The sequence below is a fragment of the Olea europaea genome, chromosome 11 (assembly GCF_002742605.1).
Source record: "Olea europaea var. sylvestris chromosome 11, O_europaea_v1, whole genome shotgun sequence".
Taxonomy (NCBI): domain Eukaryota; kingdom Viridiplantae; phylum Streptophyta; class Magnoliopsida; order Lamiales; family Oleaceae; genus Olea; species Olea europaea.
In genome coordinates, this window is record NC_036247.1 from 26,333,928 (window position 1) to 26,345,640 (window position 11,713).

The following is an 11,713-nucleotide window of genomic DNA, read 5'->3' on the forward strand; positions in this document are numbered from 1 at the left end:
TTTTTATTTTATAAATCCGCTTTCAGTTTGTAAGCTACTCGTTTTTCCACTACATCCAAGTTTGATTATTCAATAAAGAGCTCATTCCTCTTGCATTGCTGCAAGCCCGTTGTTATAGTTTGCTTGACATAACCTCTTCATAGATGTTAGGTTATATGTTTAAGGGGACACATTTCTAATCTTTTCTAGCACAATTACAGTCACAATAAAATTTTAGGACAACTATGTCATTTCCTTTGGTTTTGCAACTTATGTTGTATCTTTTACTATTTCTAGATGATTAAGATAATTAATCCAATTAAACTCTAAGTTTAAATAATCATATAAATGCAAAGATCAAATATAATAAAGTGAATAACACTAATTATGATCGCAAGGGAAAATCCTTAAAAAACCCTTCACAAAGATCAAAAATCACCGGGCAAATTTACCAGTAAAATTCACTAGAAAAGTTAACTTTCAATTAGTTTAGACACTGTTAAATCTTAACCGACTATAATCACCTAACTTGTAAATCATCAAAAAATTCATTTAGTTGTGCGACCTGTACTTCTCAGCAACTCTCAGCTACTTTTCTCTTTGTGTAAATCACTAAGAACAAACTTGTTTTGGAGCGCTGGAACTTCAAGCACCTCTTCTCCCATCTTCAAAATTCTGAAGGCGTATAGGTGAATGTAATGATTTTTTTTATTTTGATCAACGGCTGAGGTAAGAGAATATTGGAAGATATATATAATCATTGTAGGATGTTCTCTCGACTAAATTTAAGGTTCATCCAATAAAAATATATTTGGGATGAATATATGAATCAACGATCTTGGGGTTGAATAAAGAGATCTTTGGAAATGTGTAATTAATCTTCTAATAATTATCTTCACAATGAAAATAATGTTCAACCACACCTTTGGATGAAGTATGATTTGTATTTATAGTGAGTAGTGTTTGGGATGAAGTGGGAATGAAAAACTATGTTCAAATCGAATCAAGTCATTACCCGGATTGACTTGTCGCTCGAGCACCACCTTCACGTAAAGCAAGCGGTGCCTTCTTCGCTCAAGCGCGAGGTGAGGTCCCTATTCTGAGCGCTCGAGTGTGTCCGTCGAGTGATTTTGAGCTGATTTTTTCTCCTTGGTCCATCTTTGACTTCTTCGAGGATTATACTACCAACCCACAACTATTTTGACTTTAATTACAACTCAATAACTCATGATTTTGAATATGAAAATTGTCCATTATAAATTTAGAAAATGCTAATAATCTTTGTCTCTATTTACAATTAGGTTCCTTAGCTTTAGACTTTCTTAAGTGCATTTCTTCTATTGTAATTATTATTTTGCTAAAGATACTATTGTTGTAGTTATTTCTCCCTTCTTGTAAAATTTTTACCTTTTACATCAAGTTTTCAACATGTAGAACTTCTTTATATTCAATTTTAAATTCTAATCCTCTCTTCTTTTAAAGAGAGGTGAATAATATCAACCGTCACATCATCTCTTTCCAAGTCTCAATGGTTCGATGAGCACTTCAAATACTTAATCCCTATTGAGTATTCTTTAATGATTATGCGTAAGTTGACTAGCATAACCACAAATGTGAGACAAAGAATACATATTATATGGCGAGTTCTCGCTCCAAGAATGATAAGCCACAAACGCTCCCTCAAATTTACAACTTTAGAACAACTCATATAGATGAGTTTATTGTTCATTAACACACTCAAAAACCTTCCCTGTTTGGCCCACATTAATTTTCATTCCATTACATTTCATTTTTCACTCTTCTATTTTTAATCACATAAAATAATATTACACGTAAATCGAAAACTTTCCCTTCTTTTTCAACCACTTATTTTTCAAAAAAAAAATACTATTTCGCTCAATTTTATTTCCACAAAATAGGGCTCAAATGGGGTTAAATCCGAACTTTTGACTAAGGGGGCCATCTAGAAACTAATACAAAGAATCGGAAGCATCCACGTGTTCCAATAACAATAGCACCAAGTCTTAATGCATAAGTTGTCTTCTGAAGTAGCGATTTTAACTGAGTTCTCACGACAATTTAAGTGAACCCCGGACAGGATCACCACACAGGTTTCTAGGCACCTCTTCTTTTAGGTCTCAAGAGTAAATCAATCCTCAAAAAATAAGATAACTAGAATGAGCACGACGATTGAAAAATCTAAATGTTGTTCTCTCTTGTCAACATGTTTTCTATACATTTTTTTTTTCTCTCTATTCTAAAATTAATTAATTTTGATGATTTCCTTTTAAATTTAAGAGTTTAAATTATATTTGTATTTTTATAATTTTAATTTTTCTAGAGCTTATCAATATTTTGTGGATATAATTTCAATGGTTTCTTACCTTTAATTAATGGAGAAAATGTTAATGTTTTTTTTTATTTTCTCAAAGTGGATTGAAAATAAAACTAAAATTAAAATATACATATATAGTGAAGAAGCACTCAATTGTCGTAATTGAAAACATATCCACTGCAATGAAAAGAATGTGAAAGTAATAAAAGGAAAATGCTAATCTATAATGTACTAAAGTATTATATCAATGGAGAATCATTTTTTGGATAATTTTAACCTCCTACAATTCAATTATTTCAAAAATATCTTACTTTTTGTTTTTCGATATGTAATAAATACTATAAAACTAACATTCAAATTAATCTAGATTCAATGAATTTTAATTTGTTGAATCTTGAATTATATGAATCTGGAGTTATTATCGATGGATTTATTCATATTCATGTATCTAGAAATTTTAATAAGTATTTAAATTTATATATTAAAATTTAATTTTTATGTACCAAATGTAATATAAAAAAAAAATTATTCATTTATAATATTTCATCATGACAAAAATTTTGAATCATAGAAATTGAGTTTTAAGAGTAAGATTTTTTTCTCTTAAATTTCTATTTTGATTTTTATTTTCTTTAATGTGTCCAAGACTCATAATATTCTCCAACAAATTAGTATCAAATATTATTTTTACATTACTTATAAAGTATTTTAGAATAACGTGCAATGCTCGTTCAACTTTCACTACTGAAATCTAAAAGTTTTGTAGGTGTAATAATTGGTAGATGTCGATAACGTGAGGCCTTAAAGGTTTAGAACAGATAAGAAAATTAGTTTAAGTAGTATCCTTTAAATGAAAAACTTATAAACATTAGCCAAACTTAGCCCTACTGCAATAGAATAAAAGTATTTGTTATATGATAAAAGCATCCATATTTCTCACATTTACTTATATTTTAAATACAATTTAAAATTAAATAATAAAAGATAAACGAAAAATAAAAACCCTAACAGGAACCACATTTCCGGTCCATGACTAACCAAGAAATTCCCGCCCTATAAAGTTGTAAGATGGGATGGGAACACAACATTTGTCATTCCTAACATAAATTAAATTTTTTCACTTTAATATTTGTAAATAATGGATGACTTTAAACATCTATATATGTTGTAAAATCCTATGATTTCGCCAGGGAAAAAGGATATGTCTTCTAATTCTATGAATGAGAAGAGGAAAAATGATAAATCGTTTTTTTTTTTTTCAATTGCCTTTTATTTTGCTCTAGTTTAATTCACAAAATTCTTTTATTCTTACAACATAAGACCATATTTGTTCTTTTTTTTTTTTTTTTTTTCCTTCTTTCGTGATTCATAGAAGGTAATCTTAAAATGATAGGTATCAGAATAATAACAATAATAAATAATTAAATAAATATAGCCCAAAAGTACGACCTAACTTTTTAAATGGTCATTGAAGTTCTCACAATTTCTAGCTTTAAGAATTTTTTTTTTAATATTCAGTTACTAAAGTTGAATAAAGTCATAAGGTTAGAGAAAATAATGTTTAATTCGAGTGACATCCATTAAATATTGGCGTGCACAAACTGTCAAGGCCACGAGACTCGTGTTATATCTAAACCAAAAGATATCACTGGAGAACTTGGGAAAATTGCAATTAAGATTATTAAAAAAAAAAAAGGTTGAACCCCAACTTGAGGGTCCCACTGCTCCGCTCCTAGAGCTTTGTGATGGAGGTAAATCGCGAGATGTGTCCCAACAAGTCAGGGAACAAAAGCTGCTGCAACTAAGATTATTAGTTTGAGGAAATATACGGTGAAGCAATTTGAGAATAAGATTTTTACATTCATTTCAGTTATATATTTTTATATAGAGAGAATTAGATTATTTGTTGATTGAATTTTCTTTACAAAACTGAAACTTGGAAAAAAGCACCTGGAGCGAGGTCGTGCTTCACTGGAAGAGTGTCGTTATATCAAACTGGATTAAATGAGTTTAAAAAAATTCTTTTAAGGACCAATGATGCAACACTATTTGAACTTTAATGATTAAATATATTTTTATCAAAAATGTTATTCTGCTAGAGTCATTTGAACAGACTTGACCAGAATCTCTCTCATAAAAGGGGTCCACCCCATTTTTTAATGTCCAAAAAAAATACCCACCCCCTTTGTATGCGAGGATTCTGGCCAGATAATGACCTTAACAGAATAGCATGGTTCATATTCTACTCTCGAGTTTGTATGTATCAGGATCGGATTAGGTGAAAGTAAGCCATTTAAGGATACCTAGTTGCGTCTCAATTGAAATCGACAATTCTCTGCACAAGTTTGTGATGGGAGATTGGTCTCACCCCACAGCAAAGGAGGTCAAAGTAATTCTGAGATAAAGACGTTATGGTTCTAAGCATGAACCGAACATCGAGTTTCTGTTATTTTGCGTTATGGGAGTGGAAAAGAAAAAAGGGATGCACTTTATGAGTAGCAAGATGGTAGCCATTGCTTATAGTCTGTTGAAGAGAGTCGAAAGTGATTAGAATTGTAAAGAACCTTAGGATCTGTGCAGATTGTCATGAAGTGACGAAGATAATTAGTTTGCAAAGGAAGCCTGCTCTTGCTGGGATTTTGGTGAATTTTAGTGCTTCATAAATCACAAAGCTAACAGGCAATCATTCGCTAAAACAGTCATTAATCGTTCATGGCATTTTGGTACTCGCGACTAATATAAACAAGATCTTAACTATATCAAATATTAAAGTCTCGTAAAGGACTATATGATTAGATGCTGGATATTGAAATTTACTACACGTTGCACGTCTAATACATGACTTATTTTTAGCAAACATAATCGCCAGCCATCCTTTTCCCACCCCAACTGGAGTGGGGTTTAAGCGGATAACTTCCTGCCTCTTGTATGCATGAATGCTCCTAACTCTGGAGATATTTCAGGATGATAGTTTCATTAGTAACTGCTTAGACTTGAACTTCAATTGGCCATTTGTACATTTCCTCTTCTGAAACAGGGATAGTCAAAGTCGTCAAACCAGTTGCAGCTTCATAGTTAAACTCGGTCTCAGCATTGCCCACTGTACATTTCAGTGGATGCTGCGAGCAGTATATTCCAAAACGTCCACATCCTCTGACCTTCAGAGCAATTGTTGCTGTTGGAGATCGATTTTTACTAAAAGAACCAGATAACTCAGAGGCAACCTCTCCACCTAAGTGTTCAGCTTTCTTTTCAGAATCCAGCTGGACCTCGATTTGCTCCATAGCACCACCGGAGTTTAACATGTCAAGCAGCCCAATTGGTGCAAAGGAAATGTCTGGTGTAATATACTGTAAATGATGCAATGGATTTCTTTAGGTTATATCAAATGAATACTAAGAAGCAAAGAGACGAGCTAAATCAGAAGTTTACTCACCTTGATGGGACATATGTGGAAGAGTTCATACTCCAGAACTTTAAGCGTCACAGGCAGAGATGCGCCGTTTGGTAAACGAACTATCTCCCCTGATCTGTATGCGTAGACTATGGCATCTCCGTTCCAATCGGGTCCAGCAATTTGAGATATGGTGTTGACATCAGAGGCTTGAACAGAACTAGTTAGAGTGCCGGGAGAGGCATCATGAATACGTGTCTTCTTGGCTACCTTGCACCAACCAGCACCTTGGCAGTTGAAGGCGCCCACAACTCCAGAAAATTTGTTCGTATTCCAGATTTTAAGTAAACTGTGGATTATATAGCATTAGAAAATGACTTTTATATCAAGTTAGACGCTTCGAAAGATGAGAACACGAGCTAAAATATAGTTGCAGACCTTGCTCCGTCTCTTGCTGGATCAGCAAATAGACAATCTATTGTTGGTCGACCAGGCAATTGTGCACGAAGAACTGATCCATCAGGAAGCACCAACTTTTTTAGAAGCTCGAAGTTGTGGTTACCTGGCTTGTCACTAAATGCACAGAACAGAAAGAGTGGCAGTCATAAGTTTATGTTATAGACTGAAGGTATTACAAAGAACAAACTAGGCTGAAATATAATAATACCTAACATAAATTGCGCATCCTCCGATGGCTCGTGCTGCAGCATGATACTCAGCAGTTGGGTGTAGACTCTGTAATATGTACTAATACTAGTAAATTTTCATGAACAAATTTTGATAAAGCTGAACAGGAATTTAGTAATACTCACGTGGAACATGTCCCAATCAGGTTGCATAAATTCTCCCAAAAATATAGAGTTGTAAGCCACGGAAGAAATGTGGATGGTATGAGAAGCAGGATCACGAGGGTAATAATCATCCGAAGCTCTAACAACTGCAGTCTGCTTGGCACTATATATTCCATCAGTGTTATGACACATGCAAGCAATGCATACATTCTCCGGAAAATTCCTTGCAATGGAAGCTTCAAGGGCCTGATGGTAGCTACGAGTTAGAGAAACTCTACCACCGTGGCCAGCACCAAGTGTTTCGATGATGTTCTGTACATCGACTTTGACTCCATCGACTCCACATGAAGCTAGATACGCATGAAGCTCATTATAGAAATTGAAGACTTTCTTTGGGTGCACCAGACCCAAGCCATGAACAGCAAGACTGTCCATAACAATGTCTGGTTGATTACCAAGTACACCTGGAGACTGCACAGGATAAGCCAAAGCTGTGTCGTAGTGCTCCATACCAGGACCAGCAGGCTGCACTCCACCCCAGTAACCTGCTAGTGCATGCCATACATACACATATCTGGAGCAAAGGGAATAAAACAAATGAAGAAATCAATAAATAACACGTTAGTCTATAGAAATCTAGCTAGTAGGATAAAAATTGGCAAATATTCTTTCGATAAATTTTCAGCTTTTGGTCCAAATATAATTTATACAAGACCAATGGAGATCAAAACATGTGAAGTCATATTTATTTCCAACACAATTCGTTCCCAGGGCAAGGATGTGATTTGTGAATTCAACAAGTATAAACAACCAAGGTGGGAAACTTACTTGACATGGTTTTGCTGCTTCGCATCTTCCACGACATGTTTGAGGCCAGGATCATGTTCTTTACTTTTTCCATTCTTTTGAAATTTTTTATTCTCTCTTATCCCCATTAGCCGGTTTGCAAACCTGCAAATTAAAAAAGGAACATAATAAAAAATAAGTTAATAACTAGAGAATCAAAGGTTTAAATGAAATATATAAAACTTAACTATAATCTAATCGTGCAAGATATTTATCAGAAAGCTAAATTCAACCATTAGGAACTGTGTTCAACAATAACAGAAATCAATTAAAAATAAGAGTGCTTTCCCTAACAACTTACAAAATATATAGAAATCAGCTTACTAAATTATAAAAAAACTGACTTTGTAATAGCACATGATTCGTTCCAAAATTTCTTTTTTCCAACCTTAAGTGATAAAAAAGAAGTTAAATTGCTGCTCTATTCCATTTATATATTAAAGAAACAAAGAACTAGGTGGCTTACTGAGCTCCTTCTTGTACAACACAATTGGGGTCTTCCTTCACCTCACTACCTATCTGTTGCCAACCATCATCTATGATAAGGAATCGTGGAGGTGTACCTCCCTGAGACAAGCTGCAAGAACGAATAAAGGTTAGCAACTTGGATCCCCATTCACCACCACTTTCTCATCTTCTTGTTTCGAGAGGAGTTAAGAATTGCAAGGTTTTGACCTCTTAAGGCCTTCTTCAACACCCTCAGCAGTAACGTCAGTGTAGAAAGCATCCCATGTGCACCAACCAAACCAATCAAGGAATGAGGGCAACTACATGCAAAAAAAAAAAAAAAAAGTTACTTTTAAGGTTCCTCATCTTTGCTTCAACCCATTCAAACAATTCCACACATAACCAAAAAGAAGAGACTCACCTTCTTCTTCTCTCGGTGATGAAAAGTTTGCATGTGCTTCTCAACAGCTCTGTCGCACACAATAAAGATAGCTATGTATTAGTAAAAATGTACCATAAGGAATTAACATTGCAAAAGGTTCTAAATAAGATGGAGAACTTGGGAAACGATAACTGAATAAGATAAAAGACATCTATTTCTAAGACTTTAAACCTTTGTAAGATGCCATGTTTGGAGCATCTGCAAGATAGGAGGGAAGAGTTTGAGGATATGGTGATTCCCAAGGAAAAGCAAGGACTTACTTCACAGCCTGGCTGATGACTTCAAAAGGATTTGTCCCAGCATGCGTGTAAACAAGGTAAAGTCCCTGGTTGGTTTCAACAGCATTATCTCCTGAAACAAAATTTTGCCACAAAGAAGACAAGATCATTTCTATTCTGCTGAACAGATTCTTTCTAATTTTCACACCCACAAATTTATAAACGCCATTAGTTCACACATTTTAGGATTTGAACAATCAAGTTCTCCATCATGGAGGTGTTTTTCTGAGCAGTAAGTCCACCTTAATACACTAGAACATTGGTCTCCTGTGGTTTTGCGTGATGTACATGACTAATGGAGCATACGGCCTAATATAATTGGAAATCAGGAAGCATACAGCCTACATGGTCAAATCAATATGTCCATGAGTAGCACACAGCAAATACTTTTGAATGCCATGTTTTACTCACCACTCTCAAGGCATATCTCAAGTTCATTCTTCTCATTTCCTTGTAAAACAGCACGGAACTGGCCTTCAAGGAGGGGCAGAAACACAGTATAGATGGTCGGGGCATCTTCATGCTCGCCTTGAGATGTGTCTTTGCTCTCGATGAGTATGAACTGAGTCTCCAATGGGATGTCCTTCCCACATGTTCCCATTCTCTGGGTCATCCACCAAAGCTTGAAACGGAATAAACACATGAAGCGGACACCCCTGTCATAGAAGTAGATCAAAAAACTACAACACATTCTTCCCACTTTTTCAGATTTTTACCAGATCTCGTGATTAGATTGAGTTAATCAACAAATTACTTCCAGCAAATTATTGAAAATAATGGAAAGTTTAGGAGCATTCCCATCTCAGGAAAGTACAACATATTTGAGACTAGTTTAGTGCTTACTCCAAGACACCAACTGGGAAGACATGCAAGCTTTTGCTATGTGAAGCTGTAGCACCCATGAAAGCACCAGCAACAAGCCCCACCCCTGATTCATGGGTCAGAACAATATTGTCAGGGACTCCAGTGAGTATGGTTTTCCCATGAACCACAAGGTTCCCATCGCTGATAGTGATATTCGGTGTAACAGTCATCTTTTCGCGCTCTGCTACTGCCTGATAATTAACTGCATAGATAGTAAAATAAAAAGCATAACTTAGAAATCTAGGGGCAACTACCAACTATGTTCTAGATCAGATCACAAATGATGTATGAAATTCATTAAAGTGCAATTTAGTTTCACAATTCAATCGAGTTAGATTATTAAAAAAAATTGGAGAATAAAATCCTACGTTTTCATTATTAAAAAAGGGACTCCTGTATAGTATCAGAAAGGAAAACAAACTCGATTTATGGAATATTTAATAAAAACAATCAACTAATCATTCTTCAATGTAGCATCTGTACTGATTTAGATACTGGTAGTGATATCAGTAGTGTGCAAAAGAAAAATAAAGATAAGACCAATAGAGAACGGCTGTTTAAAGTAATTAACAAGGAATCAAAAGGTTACAGCCAGAAATAAAATAGCCGAAAAAAGTTATCGAGCCAGATTCATGAAATGATCAGACACGAACGTAAAAATTAGTAATTGAACTTCCCATGTAAACCAAGCATCAGATATCAATATATGAAACTGAAGAATGACACATTCAAGATAAACAAGTCATGTGGCTTCAAGAGATAAACTTTGGCACTAGAAAAATTATTTTATGTTTGAGAAGTTAACAAAGTTTTTCCAAAAATTCTTGGAAATGAATCTTTCCGTAGGATGATCATCTAAATAATGTCGTGAGCTTCCATGAGCAGAGAAAACTCAGATGGAATTATTGTCAAAGAAACAGAGAACTTAAAGAATAAGCAGATCCTATTCATATATCCTCAGAGGTCAGAAGTCTGAACTGTCAAAAGTAGAAAGGACACTTTAACTGATGGAAGCTAACTGCAAATATGAAGAAAACCGACCGTATACTCGTCTGAAATTAATCTTAGCGTCCAACTCATAAACGTAACCTAATTTTAAGTCATGTAGTTCTTCATCGTAGATAACTTCTTAAAAGTCATTCTTCCAGAAAATTGGCGCAAGACAAAATATTGATTCAAAGGTACTAAATGGAACTTATACAGCCAACTTGTAAAAGAATATTAAAGATCATAATCTCTAAATTTTTATGGGAAAGGAAAATCCTAAGAAAGAAATGAAACTACGAAGAAAATTCTTTTAAATCACCTCCACGCCGTTCCAGATTCTTCTGAAAAACCGAAGCCCGAACTAAAGATCGATTTGCAGGAAAAACACAAGCTCGGCGTAGGTTCAAAATCTTCGGATAAGATAAAGCAGAAACTGAATACCGATAAGCAGGCAAAACGAAAGCATGGCGTACTATCATTTTCAAACAAATATCACCAAATTTTGGAACTTTGGAAAAGTGAAAAATACCTATATTATCGAATCGCCTTTATAAAGATAGACACCTGTAAATATACCTCAAAGAATCAACTAAAATTCCTAGGAAGAGTTCTCCAGAATTTTTGAAAAACCTTCACCCGTAAACTTCTATACAAAGCTCCATAAACGCATATAACTTCCATCAAAATTTTGCAAGACAAGTAGATTTATAGAATTCACTATTCAACTAACGAATCCTTGGGAAAATCCAGCAAAAAATTACCTTCTTAATATCTCTAGCCGGGTCGGAATAGCTACAAAGGTCAACTCTGTCTATATAGAAGCTGTATCTATAAATCTAGAGAGAGGAAATGGTGAATGAAAAAGATCAACTCAGCAGAAGCGCATTCACGTGAATGCAAACTTCCTGTAAGAGAAGAGAGAGAGAGAGATACACACAGGCTCTATATGGGTGAATTCAAATAAGAGAAACAGCTGGGTTTTATACTCCGTTCGAGCTTAAAAGTCGAACGATTTTTCTAGAAAAAGCAAATAAAAAGTTCGACACGTATGATACAAGTGTATGATATTTAGTGCAGGGACATATCATTTTGCTCATTTAAAATTGTTGGCCTTCCGTGTAAAGTAACAAATATAGAATGTTTTGACAAAAAAATCCGTCATACAACATATGGTACGATATCATTGGAAGACGGATAAAAAAAGAAGAACACTCTATTTATATTTTCAACCATGCTACACGAACATAGGGTTTGACATTGGGGATGACCGCATACACACACATGGGTAGTCGGACATTATTTTATTAACACGAGATCCACGCATCCATGTGAGTAGGCGATCATCAGTTC

General features: G+C 34.6%; 1 protein-coding gene across 2 annotated transcripts; it reads right to left on the reverse strand.

The window, feature by feature from the left end:
- Window positions 1-5,005: 5,005 nt before the first annotated feature.
- Window positions 5,006-11,332, reverse strand: LOC111403880 (probable galactinol--sucrose galactosyltransferase 2). Of its 2 annotated transcripts, none has more exons than XM_023032515.1 (13): window positions 11,125-11,332; window positions 9,356-9,578; window positions 8,924-9,168; window positions 8,495-8,585; window positions 8,214-8,262; window positions 8,021-8,112; window positions 7,812-7,922; window positions 7,328-7,450; window positions 6,521-7,073; window positions 6,376-6,443; window positions 6,147-6,281; window positions 5,751-6,057; window positions 5,006-5,664 (listed from the first exon to the last, which is right to left on the reverse strand). In XM_023032515.1, exons 2-13 carry the CDS (start codon window positions 9,544-9,546, stop codon window positions 5,302-5,304), a joined length of 2,328 nt encoding a protein of 775 aa, XP_022888283.1. In that variant the 5' UTR covers window positions 9,547-9,578; window positions 11,125-11,332; the 3' UTR covers window positions 5,006-5,301. The 2 variants fall into 2 exon arrangements, with proteins under 2 accessions (XP_022888283.1, XP_022888282.1); XM_023032514.1 differs by lacking the exon at window positions 11,125-11,332 and adding an exon at window positions 10,683-10,857.
- Window positions 11,333-11,713: the final 381 nt, after the last annotated feature.

Coding starts and splice junctions, on each gene's coding strand:
- LOC111403880 (XM_023032514.1), bottom strand. CDS start 10,842: ATGATAGTACGCCATGCTTTCGTTTTGCCTGCTTATCGGTATTCAGTT. Junction 8,586..8,923: donor TGAGATATGCCTTGAGAGTG/GTGAGTAAAACA, acceptor ATTTTGTTTCAG/GAGATAATGCTGTTGAAACC. Junction 7,074..7,327: donor AAGCAGCAAAACCATGTCAA/GTAAGTTTCCCA, acceptor CCTTTGCTCCAG/ATATGTGTATGTATGGCATG.